This window comes from Scardinius erythrophthalmus (assembly GCF_964197995.2).
Source record: "Scardinius erythrophthalmus genome assembly, chromosome: 2".
NCBI lineage: Eukaryota > Metazoa > Chordata > Actinopteri > Cypriniformes > Leuciscidae > Scardinius > Scardinius erythrophthalmus.
The window spans coordinates 1,688,555-1,708,477 of NC_138222.1; the positions used below are offsets into that span (position 1 = coordinate 1,688,555).

The 19,923-nt window shown below is 38.7% G+C and overlaps 1 protein-coding gene across 19 annotated transcripts in view; it reads left to right on the top strand.

Annotated features, from left to right (window-relative positions):
* The window catches only part of ank2b (ankyrin 2b, neuronal), a gene marked incomplete at its 5' end in the record, with an annotated part of 169,627 nt that overhangs the window by 58,732 nt on the left and 90,972 nt on the right, over window positions 1-19,923 (top strand). For 15 of the 19 annotated variants that reach the window (XM_081358683.1, XM_081358690.1, XM_081358692.1 and 12 more), the window contains one exon: window positions 13,163-13,590. The exons of 3 other annotated variants lie outside the window; for them this stretch is intronic. In XM_081358683.1, the coding sequence (XP_081214809.1) occupies window positions 13,486-13,590 (105 nt within the window). Of the gene's footprint in view, window positions 1-13,162; window positions 13,591-19,923 lie in introns of those variants that run through there. One more of the 19 variants, XM_081358703.1, reaches the window with a different exon arrangement.

The window sequence follows — 19,923 nt, forward strand, 5'->3', positions numbered from 1 at the left end:
AGTATCTGTAGAGTATCAGTAGAGTATTAATAGAGTATCAGTAGAGTATCTGTAGAGTGTCAGTAGAGTATCAATAGAGTGTTAGTTTAGGGTTTGGGTCAGTAGAATAACTTATAGTCAGTAGATTGCAGGTTCAGTAGAGCATATTTCCATGTTGTGTACAGTAAGGTTTGTGTGAGGTGCTGTCAGATCAGCCCAGGATATTCATGTGCGTGTGTGTGTGTGTGTGTGTGTGTGTGTGTGTGTGTGTGTGTGTGTGTGTGTGTGCGTGTGTGTGTGTGTGTGTGTGTGTGTGTGTGTGTGTGTGTGTGTGTGTGTGTGTGTGTGTGTAAGAAGACAGATGGCATCACTAGAGTAATCTGTGAGTCAACCCTGTGTGTCCCGACTGACACTAAAAAACACACACTCAAATAGCTACAAACACACTTACATTCACCCCCCCCCCATTGCAAAAAAGCTGTTTGTAATTGTAGCTTGTTTTGTTTCTTCATTAAAGACGATTGTGTTGTGTTAAACTGTTGTGTTGTTACTGATGGGAGAAACGTCTCGTTACGGATATAACCCTGCAAAATGAAACTTTACATTCAAAACAATGTTATTTCTTCTCAAAATGGTATTTTGTTTTCAAATGACACACACAAACCATCATATGAATAGACATTTATAAGAACCAGTTGAACACTGATGTGCTCACTGTAAAACACTATGATGAATGGAAAACACTTCTTCTCCAGTCATCATAATGATTTAGGCCTTTTTTTGTTCAGTGTTACACTTTCTACAGACAGTACATACATAAGTGTGTTGTAAAATATCTGAGAATATTGTTTTTATACTCAGAACACACAAATACACGGTAAAGAATATATTTTATTTTTCCCACAAAAACAATATACACAGTGTACATCCCAACCAACACAAAGCTGTACATACAGTGGTCTACATACAAAACAACAGAAGAATTGACTGTATACAGTTACAGTAATAAAAAAAATCCAATGTTGGCATCCATTGCTCCATTGAAGAGCTGCCCTGTTGCCCTTTCATGCTAAAGCTCTGATTGCTAATTGTAAAACTGTGTGACGGGTGTTTGCCCATGTAAAGAGTCGGTGTGTGTATCTGAATGGCAGTGTGTTCCTTGTGAAAACAAGAGATTTTCTGCATGAAAATTGTGCCAAAAGCAGAGAATTGTGTGTAGTGTTTTGAAAAAAGTGTGTTTTAGAACTGCAGTTTGAGTGTAAAGCAGGAATTGTGCTTGTAGTTCAGCAGGACTGGTTCAGGGGGTTGGTGAATGAGTTACATGTTGTGCTCATTGTGCCTCAAGTACCAGAAAATGTGTGTAAACTATTGAGAAAAACTGTAAACTGTTGTGTTGTTAATGATGGGAGAAACTAAGCATTTCGAAACTTTGAATCAGTCAAACCAATCGAAGACGTTTGATCAGGTCATGTGAAATATCTTTGCTTGCCTTGCTCGACTTTAGAATAAATAGATGATAAATGTATTTTTAATAAATGGAATGAATGTATTTACTTAGAATTTAATTTTAATGTTGAATTAACATTCACATAAACACCTAATGATTGTTTAAATCAATGTAATCAAAGTGAAATGTTAATGTGCTAAATATGGCTCAAACATTTTATATGACAAGTGTATTATAAATCCACACAGAACACGGAAAATTAAAATATTTTCTATCATGGACATTAGTAAAATCTTAAATAGTCTTTGAAAATGAGTTTTTCCCTCTTATCTAAAATCTCATCAGCCATATGTTTCTCTATGAGTTTTGAAGAGTAAAAACCCTCACAATCCTGCAGTGATAATAATATATAAGGAATATTTGTCCTTGTATAGTAAGTACAGTATGACTGGGAAGATAATGGAAAATGCTTTGATAACAATATTCTTGTAAATTGTTGTTGAAACACTGTTCACAAGCGTTTCTGTTGAACTAGAGGCTGAAGACGACAGATAACCAGCAGATGGAGCCTTAATAACGTGTTTCTAGTCCAAACTCAACTCTAATCCACAGTCAGAGTCTGTTTCTGGACGCACATCACCAGTAATGCTTCAGTAATAGCGGAGCCAGTGTTGCTGTGCTGGGCAAGTAGAAATAGTTATTTAGAAATAAACAGTTTCAGCTATTTTAGAAGCATCTAATTTGCTATAGTTTAGTTGGTAACACTTTATTTTACAGTGTCATTGTTACATATGTTACATGTAATTACTGTAGTAATAACTATAAATTATGCATAATTACATGCAATTAACCCTAAACCAAACCCTCACCCTAATCCTAACCCTTTGGTAAGTACATGTAGTTAATTATTATTACTCAGTATTAAATGTATAATTACACTGTAACAATGACACCTTAAAATAAAGTGTAACCGTTTAGTTTTATTAAAGGGGAGATCTGTAACACGGGACACATCATAACTGAGCTTGATTCAGGCGTAGTATATAAGGGGAAACACTAGCTGTAAAAGTTTATATTCATTTACTAGTTGCAATATTAACATTATGTAGATAAACTTTAAAAAGATATCACTGAACATTCATTTAACAATAGCAATGCTTAATTTTGCCCAATTTTAGATGTTTATTTAAAACCTCACAAACAAAAAGAAGTGTATTAAAGTGTGTGCTATAAATAAACTTGCTGTGAACATCAACATTGACTACTAAAGTACACTTAAAAGTCTACTTTTATGAACTAAAAAGTGGGCCAGTTTAGTCCCAAGAAATATTAAAATGGTGCACAATACTTCTAGTACATTGATATTATACATCAGTGTTGAGTTGTTTTTTAGTGTTAATAAAATGTTAAGAATGGTCTTTTATTGACAACATATTTTAGTTGATTTAGTATAGTTTTGGATGAACTCAGATGTGTTCGCTCACGTTACAACACCACAATTCACTTTTCTTGAATTATTTTTAAATAATATACACTGCATTAATAAAACAATCCTATATATTCATACCAGACAGTGAAATTAATATGAAAAAAATATGTACGCTGAACCCGATTCACACAAACTAAAAATAAATAAATAAATAAATAAAGTGTCCTGCTCTCCCCTGTTATAGTTACAGTTACAATTTTTGTTTTTAGAAAATTACAATAAATTCATGTACAAAATTAAAAATGATATATTAGTGTCACATCCCACCTTGATTGTGGGATAAGTTATATGTAAGGACATATTAGTGTTAATCATAAAATTAAACCCCGTAAAAACTGCTTATTATCATCATTAGAGGCTCAAGAACGCAGCGCTGAAACCCAATTGTAATTGATTGTCAAAGATCAGCATTCTTCCCTAATAGTGACCAAACCGTAAGTCGTAGCGACGTGAAACTTTGAGGGATTGTATAACACGCCCCTGTCTATAACGGCACCAAAGCTCGTCCCAATCGGCCTGACGGGGGCGCTACAACGGCCAAAGGTATGAAATCACTCATAACTCCTAAAGCATTATTTGCAGACTCTCATATCATTGGAGTCTTTGGCGCAAGACGAACAAAACCAGCCCGTTCTCATCCTAGGGCGTCATATATTGACGCTCTTGACATTTCGTCTACATCGAACGCACATGGCACCCTTTAGCGTCAATATGAGACGCAGATAGAAATGGGCCAGAAGGTGCCTCCTAGCGATCTAACCTTAACCCTACACTAGACCTAAACCTACCCATAACCGAACAAAGCTCTGTGCGTCTCATATTGACGCTAAAGGGTGCCATGTGCGTTCGATGTAGACGAAATGTCAAAAGCGTCAGTATTATGACGCCCAAGGATGAGAATGCGTTGACAAAACGCACGTCTCGGATTCGAAGGCCGAATTGCAATCTTGTTTTTTCACCCCATCGGAACTAAACCAGTGCAGAAAGATTTTCTGGACTGTGGTTGTCAATAATAATCGAAAACAAGTCGAAATTTCCATTCACGTCTGTGACGGGACGGCAAAACACTTGAGGTGTGCGTGGCCACTGTTCCTAAAACAGCTTTCCCTCCTGCGCAGAATGAGATAACGTCACTGAACTCGGTACATCTGTGTTTGAGTCTGTGGTCTAGCGAAAAACAACGGGGTGACTGGCCACTTGGTGGTGCTATCAAATGTAAAAAACCCACAAAAACGACTATAGCTACACAACAGTCAGTCCCATTGACTTGAAAACTGGCATGCGGTGTCTTTGTCCAAGGTGTCGGGATTGTCTTTGAGGAAATTCGCTGAAAAAAAAATCTCGAAAAGCGCGGCCCTAGAGGACTGTGAGAAATTCAAAAGAAGTTGGCCACCGGGGGGCGCCATCGCGATTTTCAAGCGTGTAAATCAGGCGTTCTCAACCCTGGTCCTCGAGGGCCACTTTCCTGCAGAGTTTAGCTCCAACCTTGATCAAACTCACCTGTCTGTAGCTCTCTCGTAATCCTGAAGAGCTTAATTAGCTGGTTCAGGTGTGTTTGATTAGGGTTGGAGATAAACTCTGCAGGAGAGTGGCCCTCGAGGACCAGGGTTGAGAACGCCTGGTGTAAATGATAATACATTACATGATTTTTCACACATGCACACGATATTCATAGCGTAAGCTAGATCCCCTCATTCTGAGCAACCACCGCTGTCAATCAAATCGTTTATTATTTGAAACACGTACTTTGGGCAAACTAGCCTTAGCTTTATCGCTCAGTCTCAATAAAACAACAGCAGGACAATTCTCTGGACTGGTCAAGGTCAATCATTTTTAGGAAAAGCTTGAACTTTGGCATATAGCCTTAACAGGGTCGTTTAGAAAACGGGTGTGGCCAAGTGTATATAAATAAATCCTGAACGAAAACTCAGAACTTTGTGAAGTTTGGTGAAAATATGCGACGCAAACTTTTATGGAGACCGGAGATCGAGCCATAGGTGGCGCTATAACTGTTAAAAAGGTTTCAAAGACATAATATTTGTATGTTAAATCACATGAAATTACAGAAAATAGATGTTTGCAGGTTTGCTGTAAAACATGTAAAATCTTACAATTGCGCTTAAAAGCTTTAAAGCGCTTGAACCCTGATAATTGCTGACAATTATTATATTATTTAGCCCTGCTCTCAGAAATCAATGGGACATAACTAGGGGTGTAACGAGACCCTCATGCCACAATTCGATACATATCACGATACTGAACTCACGATGCAACATTATTGCGATAGTCCAAGATATATGATAAAAGGTTAACAAAAAATGTACTGTTGATTAAAATGCTAAATTTGGTATTACATTGTGTGTGTAAATGAATATTCTTGGACTTGGTGCTGGAACCCAAAGCACAGGACAATAGAGACACCAGAATAACATATTCATGATTCTGAAGATGAAAATACAGAATTATTGTAGATGAATATGCTTGATCTCTGTCACTGACTGGATATATTTAAAATAATTTTATCTCTTTTTACTGGTAACATCAGACATTTGGTATTATTGACCAATAATGAATTTATAATGAATTTAATTCAACATTATATAGTAGTTAAATGTAACACAGACACTTAAACTCTGAAAACTTATATTTTTTCTCACAGTAATTTTTATTTTGGATGAATACACAATAAATATCGTCACTATCCACGATACGCATTTTTATATAGTGATATACGTATATTCTTACAGCCCTAGACATGACAGATACTTCAGTAAACAACATTAATGCAGTTTTAATGATCCGTCTTATTTTTAAAAGGTTGTTGAGTATAAATAATGAGTGTGTGTGTGTGTGTGTGTGTAACACTGTGAATCCGCCAGTATTCCCACACACACAGTCGGACTGCACCAGTGTAGAAGACCAGACAGAAACGTGTCTTTAATCTTTAATCTCCCCCTCCTGTTTCTCTCGCATGTCTGAGTCCGTTCGCTCATCAGTGAACAGTGAACAGTGAACAGTACAGTAGGAAACCAGTTAAACCACACCCTTCCGTCATCTCCTCTCCTCAGAGATTCCGGAATAAGACACAGGATTGGTTAGGAAATCTACCGACTGATTGAGCTAAGCGGCTAACGTTAGCTGGAGGACGCGCGGGGGATGGTCTGTCCTACTTCCCTCTTCTGTTTACCTCTGATTATTTCATCCGAAGCTTATATACTTCCCCACCCCTTCTCTCTCTCTCTCTCACTCACACACACACACACACACACACTCACACCTTAAATGTAGTTTCCCGGCGAGCGAGCGGGAGAAGGAGGAGGCTGCCTCGTCTCTTCAGCTGAAGCGTTCTCTCTCGTCTTCTCTGCGCACTTCCAGAGCTGTGACTGCCAAAGTCTCCGTTTCTTCATCGTTTCTGCCGATCGCGTCTGATATTACGGGACTGTTGCCATGGCGCACGCCGCAGCGAGCATCAAGAAGGCCCGAGGGGAGATGGAGCAGGCTCCCGATCTGAAAGCGCTGGAGAAAGCCCGCGAGAAGCGAAGGCGCTCGAGGGAAAGAGCCGAGCGCAGGCGAAAGGTAAAGCAGGCGTCGGCATTTCACATCTCACCTTAGAGGAGCACTGGCCTTCCTCCATCCTCTCATCCAACATCCATCAACCATCCGCCAGCATCCGCGTCTCAGGACCTGAAGAGAAGGACAGAGGGATGCGCTCTTGTGTGTCCATTATGTAGAGCTTTTACAAACGCTTTAAATAGATTCAGTGTCGCCTATAGTTTGTCTGATGCATGGTGTCCTTCCAGGGTGTGATGATACACCCAAACACAATGTCATTACCGTTCATTGATTAATACTGTAGTTATATATAAATACTGGGTTGTTTTAACCCAACTTTGGGTCAAATATGGACAAACACAAACATTGGGTTCAAAATTGTATTTTAAAAATGTAACCCAGCGGCTGGGTTTGTCCATATTTGACCCAAAGTTGGGTTAAAACAACCCAGCAGTTTTTAGAGTGAATCTGCACTGGTGTGTTATTGCTCAGCATCCAGTAATAATCAATCCCTGTGTGTATGGATTATGCTTTCGCATCTTTAAAATGCTCCAGTCATCCACCCAGTGTTGTGTGGTTGTGTAAGGCACCATATGTCTCAATGTCTGTGTCGTAAAGAGAAATTAAGGACACTAGCATTACAGCCTCTACATGGATGCACTCTTGATTATGTGCTTTATACGAACGCTTTAAATAGATTCAGTGTCGCCTATAGATTGTCTTTATACACCTCTGATGCATGGAGTGATGTTACACCCAAACACAATGTCATTACCTTTCATTTTTATTAATACTGTAGTTATATACACTCTATAAACTGCTGGGTTGTTTTAACTTTGGGTCAGATATGGACAATCACAAACGTTGGGTTAAAAATGTAATTAAAAAATGTAACCCAACTGATTGGTTTGAACATATTTGACCCAAAGTTGGGTTAAAACAACCCAGCAGTTTTTAGAGTGAATCTGCACTGGCGTTCTGTTATCCAGTAATAGTCAATCGCTGTGTGTATGGATCTTTAAAATGCTCCAGTCATCCACCCAGTGTTGTGTTGTTGTGTAAGGCACCATATGTCTCCATGTCTGTGTCGTAAAGAGAAATGTGTGTGTATCATGCAGTGTGAATATGGTAAAGCGCAGGGGTCACAGGCATCTTCATGTGTGAGTGTGTTCAACTCGCTCTATAAATAATCACTGGCCTTTAAAAACACTCTTGTTTTGTGTTATAAAACACGCCGTTTTAACAAACCCTAATGGGAACGCTTATGTCCATAACTGCAGTGTATTTTATATAACATGACTGAAGTCCTTGAGATGTGTACTGTACAGGTCTTGATGAAATGCGTATGGCGATAGTAATCGGTCAAACTGCCTCATAAACACTTCAGGCGAGTTGTAAAAAGGATTAGTGGTGTTTTTTCCGAAACTGCAATCAGCATAATCGATAATGCAGTGGCGTTTTACCTCACAGTGCTGAGGAAAGTGAAATAGTGTGAAGTGTTTTTGCTTTATGTTCTGCTGATTGATCTGCAAACACAATGCTGAAACAAATAATAACTCTTTATCTTAACAATAATGTCGCATCCATGAAGTCTGAACTTCTCTTGACCAATGAAATCTGCGGCGTTTAAAGGCATTTGTTTCATAATATTGGGTTGGCTAAAAACATAATAAATGTCAAGGTTTACAATTAATTCAGATTTTTAAGAAAATTAACACAAAACGGTAAACTAATCAAATCTATGCATATATTGAGTCGAGATTTGATTAGGGGCGGGGTTGAGGTAGGTCATCACATGTGGTCCGGATAACCGTATAGTACCATACTTTTTACTTCACCACATTTCATAAAAACACATCATTCCTCGTTATATCAACTGAAGAAACTGTGAATCAAGAATCAATGGCGATGATTCAATGAACCCGTTGAATTGGTTCTTACTGAATGATTCACTCGCGACTCGGACTCAGCAACTCACTGATTCAGTGATCCGGTTAAAGCGAGCAGTGAACCGGGATATCGCCGGAGCTTAAATAGGTTATTAACGCAGAATTGGCGACTGAAATGAAAACCATATTTAGGTTATAGGACTGTCCATAATTTGTGACGTAAATCTTCTGTGCAAACGTGAGCTGTTGGAATGCTTGAATGTGGACATGTGGGCATTATGTGTCACTTCTGTACTTTTACTCAAGTAAAATGAGTACTTTTACTGTAGTAATATTAGAGTATCTGTACTTTTATTCAAGTAAAATTGAAAATGAGTAATTTTACTGTAGTAATATTAGAGTATCTGTACTTTTATTCAAGTAAAACTGAAAATGAGTACTTTTATTGAAGTAATAATGGAGTATCTGTAGTTCTACTCAAGTACTTGATTTGCTTCATCCGCCACTGATAAATGATCATGTGACTTTATCCTTTAGCATCTTTATTGAGGCGTTGATGGTAAAACCCATTGATTTCAATAAGGAATATTTTCCATACTGACGCTGAAGGTATGATAATTGTATTATAATTTAGTCATCATGACATGATATTTAGGACAGTTGTGAGGACACCAGCGGATCACTTTATGAATTGACAGCCTGTCCACCTAATCTGTGACAAGTTTACTATTAAACATTTATTTCTGAGTGAATTATAGAAATATAATTTTTTTTACTGACAGGTAAGATTCAAATGACTCTTTTTAGTATCCAATTTTATAATAATAAATCAGTTTAAATCTAAGCTGTGACTTTGATAATCTGGTTCATTTCTGATATTTTTGTTTTAGATAGTCGAAGCTAAATGGCCAGTTATTGATTTAGTTCCCATAACTGGTTAATGATAAATGTAATTTCAGACGCTGCTGATAGTATTGGTCTCGAACTCAAACTGAAATAAAATAGAGTGGTTGTGAAATCCACAATTTGAAAGTTTGTGCGGTGGTGCAGGAGGAATGAATTTTTGATTGAATTCAAATTGATATTTCATTGATTGTTATTGATTTGAGCATACTGATTTCTAAGGATGTGTAGATGTTATTTATAATTTATGGGATGATGGTAATGGCATACTTCACTATTCACCTTCTTTATTTTAGCAAATAATGCAAAACGATTGACCTACATAACATTGCAGAGGAGATTAGAATATTCATTTGTCTCTGTCCAGAGGTAATAATGCGCATCTTCAGACTTTCTGATGTACTGCAACATCAAGGACGTTCATGCATTGGTTTGGTGTTTTAATATGTGTTGCAGTGCAGATGTCTGAGTTGCTATGGAAACATAATCCCAGACAGTTTATTTGTTTGATTTCTTTGTATTTCTGTACCGTACTGTAGACGTGTTATAGAGAGAATCAATGCCATGTAGGTTTCATTTCTATCAATGATGTTGTTGTGACATTTTAAACAACCATAATGATGTCAGGGCTATTAAATTCATATCTGTATGTCCATTTTATTAGCATAGAGTTTACACAGACACTGTTTATGTTCTGCCAAACAGTTAATGCCCTGATGCATTGTACACTAGCATGATATTAAGATAAAATATAAAATATTGTTTATTCAACCCCCATCCCTCTTCCCTTGTTCAAGTAGAGATTCCTTGTTAAGGATTCATGCGATTACTTTATAAGCAATTAGACTTTTGAATTCTTCTTTTCCCAATAAAACTGTGAGATGTGAGAGTGGACAACCACCCAGAACACCCTAGCAACCATCTAGCAACACCCTAGGAACTGCCCAGAACCAGCCTAGCAACCATGATAAATAAGAATACCTTAGCAACCCACAACAACTCCTTGCAATCACTCAAAACACCCCAGTACTGTGGCAAAAATGTGAGTTGAGTTTAATGTGTTATGGTAAATTCAAGTGTAACTGGTCCTACTCACACCCGCTCCGAGCGGATTGGAAACCAGCGTCACCGGCATGGGAAGTGGGCGTGTTTACAAAGATGCTAAAAACCACAACCTCTAGCGTCAGTCGCGAGTGCTCCTCTTGAGGCATAAACCTCACTCCCATCAGGGTCACGGCACCACTGTGACTGGTCCTATTCACACCCGTTCAAAGCGGGATTCGAACCAGAGTCACCGGCATGGGAAGTGAGCATGTTTACAAAGACGCTAAAAACCACAACCTCTAGCGTCCTCTTGAGGCCAGGGGAGTTAGGTTTACCATCATTCTTTACTATCTGGCCTCAGTTACACTCACCCCCTAAACCTCACTCCCGTCCGGGTCACGGCACTACTGTGACTGGTCCTACTCACACCCGTTCAAAGCAGGATTCGAACCACCGTCACCGGCATGGGAAGTGAGTGTGTTAACAAAGACGCTAAAAACCACAACTTCTAGCATCCTCTTGAGGCCAGGGGAGTGAGGTTTACCATCACTAAACTATCTACATTTACTATCTACATTTACATTTAGTCATTTAGCAGACGCTTTTGTCCAAAGCGACTTACAAATTAGGACTAAATTAAGCAAATCATCGTGAAGAGGCAAGAAACAACGCTAGAAGTGCTCAAAATACGAAGTTCAGGCATTTCTCAGTGTAGCATAAGCCCGATAAGCGAGGATTTAAAGGAAAAGGAAAGATTTTTTTGTATTTTTTTTTTATGAGGTGAAGTGCTCAAGGAAGAGATGGGTTTTCAGTTGTCTTTTGAATGCTGCCAGGGATTCTGCGCTCCGGATGAGGGTGGGGAGACAACTACTATCTGGCCTCAGTTACACTCGCCCCCAAAACCTCACTCCCAACCGGGTCACGGCACCACATTTTATTGGTTCTTCTCACACCCACTCCAAGTGGGATTCGAACCAGCGTCACCGGCATGGGAAGTGGGCGTTCACGAAGATGCTAAAAACCGCAACCTCTAGCGTCAATCGCTAGTGCGCCTCTTGAGGCCTAAATCTGGGTCATGGCACCAACGTGATTGGTTCTGCTCACATTCGAACCAGCGTCACCAGCTGAAGAGTTCTGCTGTGTCGGTTATGTGCATAAAGCGGTCTTGTTCCCCCACAACAGGAGTGAGCAGCTCTTTTTTAAGTGACCCCATCCCCATCCCACCCCCACGCCCACACACACCCCTGCTCCCTCTGCCATATGGTTTACTACAGATTAATGGAGTTTGTTATCTGTCTACCAAAAGATTATGTCCTCTAATTTGGATGTAGCAAGGGGAACATTGAAATAAAATCCTCTCAGTACAGGAACAAGATGTTTGCTTATAGTGGAGAGGCGTAGTGCATGATAAAGAGAGGCGCTGTGAGTAATTTGTGGCTTTGGTGTAATTTTTATCAAAGTTTTATGATGCTTAGTGCAAAACTGCTATACTTAATACAATTTTGAGATATAAGTCTTCTTAATATACATTTAAACTGTCAAACCATGAGAAAGTAAAGACAGTAGAGGCTAAAGAGATTCTTGTAAATATTATGAAGTTGTATATTATATGTAATAACATTAACAAAAAAGCCCTGCGATGGACCTCCCGCGACCCTAGAGAGGATGCGCAGAAATAACAAAACATGCATTATAAAGTATTCCACACGACTCGTGCTGCGTCGTAATTCATACAGTAGCTTTATGTAAGGAACAGAAGGAGACTGAAGGTATTGTATTTTGACATCACGATTGTGGTATTAAAATAGCACTAAGTAGATGGGACCTTTGAATGGGCTCTTTGTTAAAGCCATGCTAAAATATTTAATTGAATGAGAAATATTTTAGCCAAAACAGTTATTGTTGTGAAGAGAAGGTCTTTTGTTCGAGTTTATTAAATGACAGCTCATGAGAGAACAAGGGCGTTTGCCTCTGTGTTAAACATCACACACACACACACACACACACACACACACACACACACACACACACACACACACACACACACACACACACACACACACACACACACACACACACACACTTTAGAAGAAACGACATCTCAAAGGACAAGGAAAGGAATGACAAATGAATTGTATTATTGATCATGAAGGTTAAATCAATACATTCATCAATACACACATAATTGCACTGGGAATTCTTGATAACAATTCTTAACATGACACTAACAAGCACGTATCATTACAGCACGATTGTCAGTGTGATGTTACACAACTTTTTTCCATGAAACGTATATAAAAAGTCATTAATACTGAGTAACTTACAGTACACTGCAAAAAAATGCTTTTCTTACTCAGTATTGAGTCTATCAGTCTTGTTTCCAGTCCAAATATCTAAAAATTCTTAAATCAAGATGCATTTACTAAAGTAGTAAAATGCCATAAGATATAATGTCTTGTTTTCTAGGGAAAACCTTGTTTTCTTGTTTTAAAACAAGCAAAATGATCTGCCAATGGTGTAAGAAAAAGAATCTTGTTTCCATTTGAATTACATGTATTTTTCTCACATCATTGGCAGATATTTTTCCTTGTTTTAAGCAAAAACTCACTTCATTTTGATTTTTGATTTTTTTCTTATGGCAGGTCACTACTTTAGTAAATGCATCTTGATTTAAGAATTTTTAGATATTTGGACTGGAAACAAGACAAAAATACTGATTAAGAAAGGCATTTTTTGCAGTGTAATGTCCTTGAACGTACTCTCCCTCATCTGACGTCACCAATACTCAAATCGCCATGTTTGCTCAATGCTCATTGGTTGGAGCCTCTTCTGTTGGCATGATCATTGGTGGCCATTGGCGCACTGGGTTCTGGGAAGAAGCCTCTGTAATATCCCACCATGTCTCCCTGTTTGGGCCATGCCATCCTCCATGTTCCCACATCCCAATCATTCCTCCACTGACATGCATGCATAGCCGGCCTGACGGGTGTAAAAATAGCCGGGGCTCAAATTATCAGTGAAGGAGAAGCGTTGGCACCAACAAGGAGTTCGCTGCACTGGTTATGGACTGGTTTTCCTGATAACCTTTCAGGATAGTGTGGTGCTTCACTGTTGGGCCCAGAAATGGGAACCCAAAGGATTAGTCTTATTTGATCATTTCAGGATTTCTTTGTGTATCCGCCATGGGCAATGCAGCGATGCGTAAGGCACACAGAGTCGAAGATCCTGCACTAGATGATGTTCCTCCAAACTTTCAATCAGGTCAGAGCGAAAGCTTGGACTCGCTGGTAAGATTTCATATTTGTGGATACGTACTTAGCTCTCTTGCGTCGTTCAGTGATGGAGCTTTTTGCAAAGTGCTTCTGCTGTATTATGAGCAGACGTGAAGTTTGTTGACTAACATTGATGTACATTATCCATTTCGCTCCAAAGCTGACTGTGACATTTCCCTGAAAGATTAGTCTCAGGTTTAAATAATCTACAGATCAATAAATTCTAAGGTAAGCTATAAATCTTGGTCCTATGGATCATGAGATTTTTCATGAAAAAAATTAAAATCCTGTCATCATTTAATAACCCTCAAGTTGTTCCAAACACGTATGCATTTCTTTCTTCTGCTGAACACTAAGGAAGATATTTTGAAGAATGTCGGTAACCAGACAGTTTATGGATCATGGATTATGTGGAAAAAAATACTATGGAAGTCAGTGGTGTCTCAGATCTATTTGGTGACAAACATTATTGAAAATAACTTCATATATGTTTCACATATCAAAGAAATTCATACATATTTGGAACAACGTGAGGGTTAGAAAATGATGACAGAATTTTTGGGTGAACTATCCCTTTGATATATATAATATTAAAAAATATAGTAAATATAATAATATTTAATATATACATGGCTCCTACTTAAGCAGTCAAGAATACTGTGTTGCATTGGATACGTAAATCTGTGATATGTCATGGCCTCATTATGTTTTATTATGCCATATGCTTTTTGCCATTATGTTGGACACACTGAAAAAAATGATCTGTTGAATTTATTTAAAAAAATTATCGTAAGTGGTTGCACACAATTGATTTTACCTACATTTAAACAAATGCATTAAGTTGAACTAAAATTTATTAAGTTTAACTTAATGCATTTGTTTAAATGTATATAAAATTAATTGTGTGCAACCACTTACGATACATTTTTTTATTAAATTCAACAAATAATTTTTTTCAGTGCATATTTCTCTCTTCAGGCCTTATTCTGAAACATGAGCATAAAAAATATGCGTAGATTACGCCTAATTTATAAAACATGATCAGAATAATTTTTTGTGTAAATCCTGCGTAAAGCTGTTCTGTCGTTCATTTTTGGAATCATAAAAGTGTTCATATTTTCAAGGTATTAGCTGGTTCGGAAAAATAAGACACCTGCTCCCTACCATCTGTAAATGCCTATCAGAAAGTTATTTTTGGCAAACTGATGACTGCATTTTGATATCACTTTGTACCATAATAATATTTCTCAAGTTCATTTGTACATATTGGTAATCTTTAATGTATTGTGCTTGTAAACGTATTTGGCTTGGTGTGTGCAGCGGCTCGGGTTTAACTCGAGCTCTGATGTAACTCCAGGATTATAGTGGAAGATAAGTGTGGACACGAGATACTGAAATGATGTTAGTGGAGTTACACAGATGGAGGGATGCTGAGAGAGCAAGGCGAGCAGAATTAGGGTGACCAGACGTCCCGAAAAACACCAATTCTCTGTGGTTCAGTTCAGTTTAGCTTAGTTTTGTTAAAGCTGCAGTCCGTAGCTTTTTTGGGTTAAAAATTATCCCAAAATTATAAAAATTTGAGCAAGTACACAACCAGCCAGTGTTCAAAACTCTCTGCTTGCCTTGCCAAAACGGTAAGCTTGTAATAATATATTTAATTCTAGTGGTACTGGTGGATTTCCGCTGGAAATTCGAGCATGTCTTTGCGTCATTACGTCACATCTGTCCACATAAAGAAGAGTCTCGGCTAGTAGGCTATATTGAGTGTGAGGATGTTGGAGATTTAAAGCCTTTTCTCACAGCACTTGAAATAATTCAAATCAATTTGTTGGCGAATCCAGAAAGGTTCAAATGACAATCACCAGGAGATTCACCCGAACAAACGTGAAAGACTTCGGACTTGGGAGAAAAAAAGAGACTGCAACGGCCCATGCGAAAACAAGGACAAATATCGGAAGGGCATTAAATGTAGTCACGCAATGCTGATGTTGTTAACATTAACAATTTGAGATTAAAGTATAATTTGCACGGTTTGTCGTGATATGATAAGCGATCGTTAGATTTAATCGGCGCGATTTACTGCAATGCTTTTTTCCCCTTAGTTGGGCAGAACAAAAGTGGATGTTACTTGTTCAGACGACATTTTCCAGTGAAAATTCTTATGTTGGTCATACTTCCCAAAAGTAGAATCTGTGATTGCGAATGCCAGTATCCACACCGGCGCGATGATTGACAGCCGCACGTTCTCCTCAAAACATCGGATTCATCCGCGCTGTGCCGTGCCGAGGCACAACCCACGTAAAGTTGATAATTCCGTGAATAACTGCAATTGCAGATTTCGAACAGAGATGGCGACAAAGAGGAAAAACTGCGGACTGCAGCTTGTAATTTAAAAAAGTATGTCTGTGCATTGATGTCAGTTTTATAAACTATTTCATAAACTACCAATAAAGTCATCCACACTACAGTAATATCAGCGCAGTCGTTGTGCTTAGCAGATTACATGGATTTTTTTGTTCTTTTTTTGTTGCAAGGTTTTAAAAAAGGCTGTTTCCATGGCAACTATAATCCTGGCATGACCTTTATATGAATGTGAGTGGGATTAAAACTGAAGCTGTCAAGTTACAGTAGATAAGTATGCTAGGTACACACTGACGACACACACGTTTGACAGTCAGCATGTTAAACTGAGGGTCAATTCTTAATTTCCATACTGTATGTTTTGTAATGTTATTTAGATATCGCAGAGTATCTTTCATGGAGCCTATTTTGTAGGCTGGCCAATTTAAGTTTGTTGTTTAATTTGTTGGACTATTAATATTTTGTGAATACAGACCTTTTCATTTAAGTCATTCCCAGCAGCATTTTCACACTGTTCAGATTTCAGTCAGATGAGATCCTGGAAAGACTAAACCTCTGTTGCACTTGTTTGGCTGCATGTTGCACAATATTTTACAAAGCAATTAGTGTCAGTTATGGGGATCGAACAGCTATTGCTGAATCTGCTTCACCTCGTTCTTAGTTTATGAGGTATTAATAGGAGAGGAGAGAGTGAGCCAGACAGAGATAGAAAGCATTGAGTCATGCCGTTGATTTAATCTTGTAGGAGAGCGGTCAGAACAGACGCGACACCCACAGCATTCCAGCAGAAAGATGTGCCATTTCAATGCTTTTACTTTACCCAAAGCTAAACGTTTAGGTTAAAATTGATTTTGTTCAGCCACATATGAGGTCCACACTACTTAGATTTTCCTACAAAGGAATTATAGCAGTACTTGGGTTACATACAGAACCAAGACAATCCCATTTATATTTATATGCTGATGCTAATGGAAAACTATATCACAGTGCCATTCTACAAGCTGAATGCCAATGGATCAGCCCATGCACAGACTGATAGAAGAATATGAACTTACACCTGTTCAAACAGTGGAAACCAGGAGTCAAGTCTACGTCGATATTAAAACAAATCAGACAAAAGTGTGTGAAGTTAACCCACGCAAGTCATAAGCAAGAGAAACCACTTCTTTCGACCAATGCAACATCATTTGATTTATATCAGCGGCCACTAAAACAAGCAATGGCTGATCAGATTTGACAGAGCTCGATATGGAGGTGGACAGGGTAAAAATGACAGCTAACACCACAACTTGAGCACGAAATAAAATGGAAGAAACCATAGGTAGGTGACGCAACAAAACCTTCACTATACCGGGAGCAAAATCCATAATGGAAATTTACAGTCCTCTTAAAAGATGTCAAGGCCAACAACAAAACCGTCTGAAAATCTGAGGCTGACTCGAGTGTTTTAAATGCAGGCCCTGTAAACCTTCTTGGACTGTATATGAGTAGATCACAAGCGAGAACATTCAGATTCACTCCCACAAATACTGGCAACACAACACTTCTTGTTTAACCAAGGTTTATTATCACTCCGTTGGAATCTGAAAATCCTTTGTAAACGTGTGGACTGTGAAGGCATTGACGCATGGAGTATGAATGAGAAGAATGTTGTTCAAGACACACAGTCAAACACAAGTCAGAGAAACACAGTGGTACTGACAGAACAGAGTCTAAAGGACAGCAGGGGTGAAGGCAAATCTGCTTCTGCCCTCAGTTTCACTACCATTTAATCGGGAACGGCCCTCCAGGCCTGCCGGTCAGCGGATCCCAGTGTTCAGGGGAAGCCGGCCTGTCTCACTTGTCAACTACAGCATTGTTGAAAAGCCTTGACTGAGAAACAGGAGCACTCATGTGTAAGAGCTGTGTGTTTGGTGGTACAAAGCACCATATCCCTTGAAGAGATCACCTACACCTGCAGCACAACCATGGTTTGCAACGATCAATGACTTGTCAATCAAGGCCAAAGTCACCCTGCAGGGCTTCGATGGCGCCAGGAGCCAAAGACGGAGGGAAATAAGCAGCAAGCGTCTCTTTAACTGCCTGAAACTGTGGAGAAGACAGAGGCAGTAATCCGTGCCAAAAAGGGTTGTTTCCAGGACCTTGAAATCTGGCCGGCTCATGCAAGTCCAGCTTTAACTTGTTCATGACACATGAAACAACATGCTAGAGAGTTCCTGACTGCTTGGGGAAGAGTGTCTGGGACGACCACCGGCAGTGAAGAGACAAAAGGAGATCAACAATGCTGAAGAGTTTTCAGGCTCGGACACAGATGGTCAACGGATACGCTGCTCGTCATCCAGCAAGAGCAAGAGAGAAAGGGAAAAATCTGTTGGCTCGCTCTCCCATTTCCTTGACATCAGATCCTCAGGACCCTAGCATGGGCAGATAACAGGCTTTAGCCAATCGTCACACCTGGAGGGTGTTTCTATAGAGTCAGATACTGGCGTAGCATCAAGTGAACCTATGAAAGGGAACCAGATCCATGGAGAGCAGAACCATATATCGCTGCAAAAACTAATTATTAAATGAGTATGTGTGTCTGTGTCATTGTGTGTTTATAGTGTTGCCTCTTAAAGTCCCCTTGTAGTCAATAATCGTGTCCCTTAAAACTCATCTTTGATCACCAAAATGACATATTGAAATGTTTAAAATGCCTTAAAATATCTTGACTGTAACTTGACACCCTTGTCTCATTTAGTATGCATGGTTCTATGAATATGCAAATGAGCCCCGCCTCCACTCACTCACTCACTCAGCTCAGAGATCCACTGGTTGGCGATCACACGTTGATCTGATTGGTTACAAGGTAGTTTGTGACGTCAGAAACACCAGCGATTTCAAAGCGTGTTTTTGAGACTGTCTTTGGTTCACTGCAGTTTTAAGGAGGAAATACTCAGCAATGCTGTCGACTTATGAATTTACACGTGGTTTGTCTTAAAGCATATTAAACACACCACATAGACACATAAACAACATTAAACGCTGTATTTTCACCACAGGGGGACTTTAACCTGCGAACTGTGACATTCCTGTCCTCCCTCGAGCTGTAAGTCAGCATGATTAATAAAGCACTGCAGAAACTGCTGCTGTTCACAACTCTGTTCTCGTGCCCTTGAGAGCTGCAGAGAAACAATCAAATCAATTCTACAAGTCTGTATACGATTTCATTTATATAAGCCTTTACACAATATATATTTTTTTTTACACAAGAAGCCTTACAGAAAATAATTACATAAATTCCTGAATTTCATTTAGCATTTAGCAACTCAAAGAAACTACCTAAACACATTTGTCTGTAAACCATAAGCCAGAAAGCCAAAATCCACTGTGATTAGTAATGAAAAACTCCATAAGGTATTAGTAGAAGGAAAAAACAAAACAAGTGTAAGTGTAGTATAAGTCGTCTATATGTTAGGTACACTTGTTGTACATGTAGGTGTCATAAATTGTAATTACACAAGTAAATTGGTGAAATGACATTGCACTTGTACACATGGATATTTGTAAAAAAACAGCAGTGCTTCATTTCATTACTCTTTCTGTAAGTACAGCTGTGTTTTTGTAGACTGAGTTGGATATTTTGATTTGCTCTTTCAGAAGACGCTCATTTTCGTCTTTCTGTGTTTTGAATGAATGTGTTTGTTCTGAAATCTCATGGTTTACAGTGTGTTGTGCTAAAAACAACATTTACCAAAAAATTCACATTTAAGTAGGTATGATGTTATGTTAGTACAGAATGCATACACAAATGTATTTATTCTTCTGTCTAGACCAGCAGAAGTCTAAGTCTTACCAAAGACTTTAGATAATCAAAGACGCTGCACTCATATTACTATGAATGGGAGAAAGTGCAATGTAAAATATGGCAGAATAAGTCCCGCCTTTTAAATAAAAGAGCCAATCACCAATTGGTTAAGTCATTGCAATCTAGCTCTTTAACTAGCT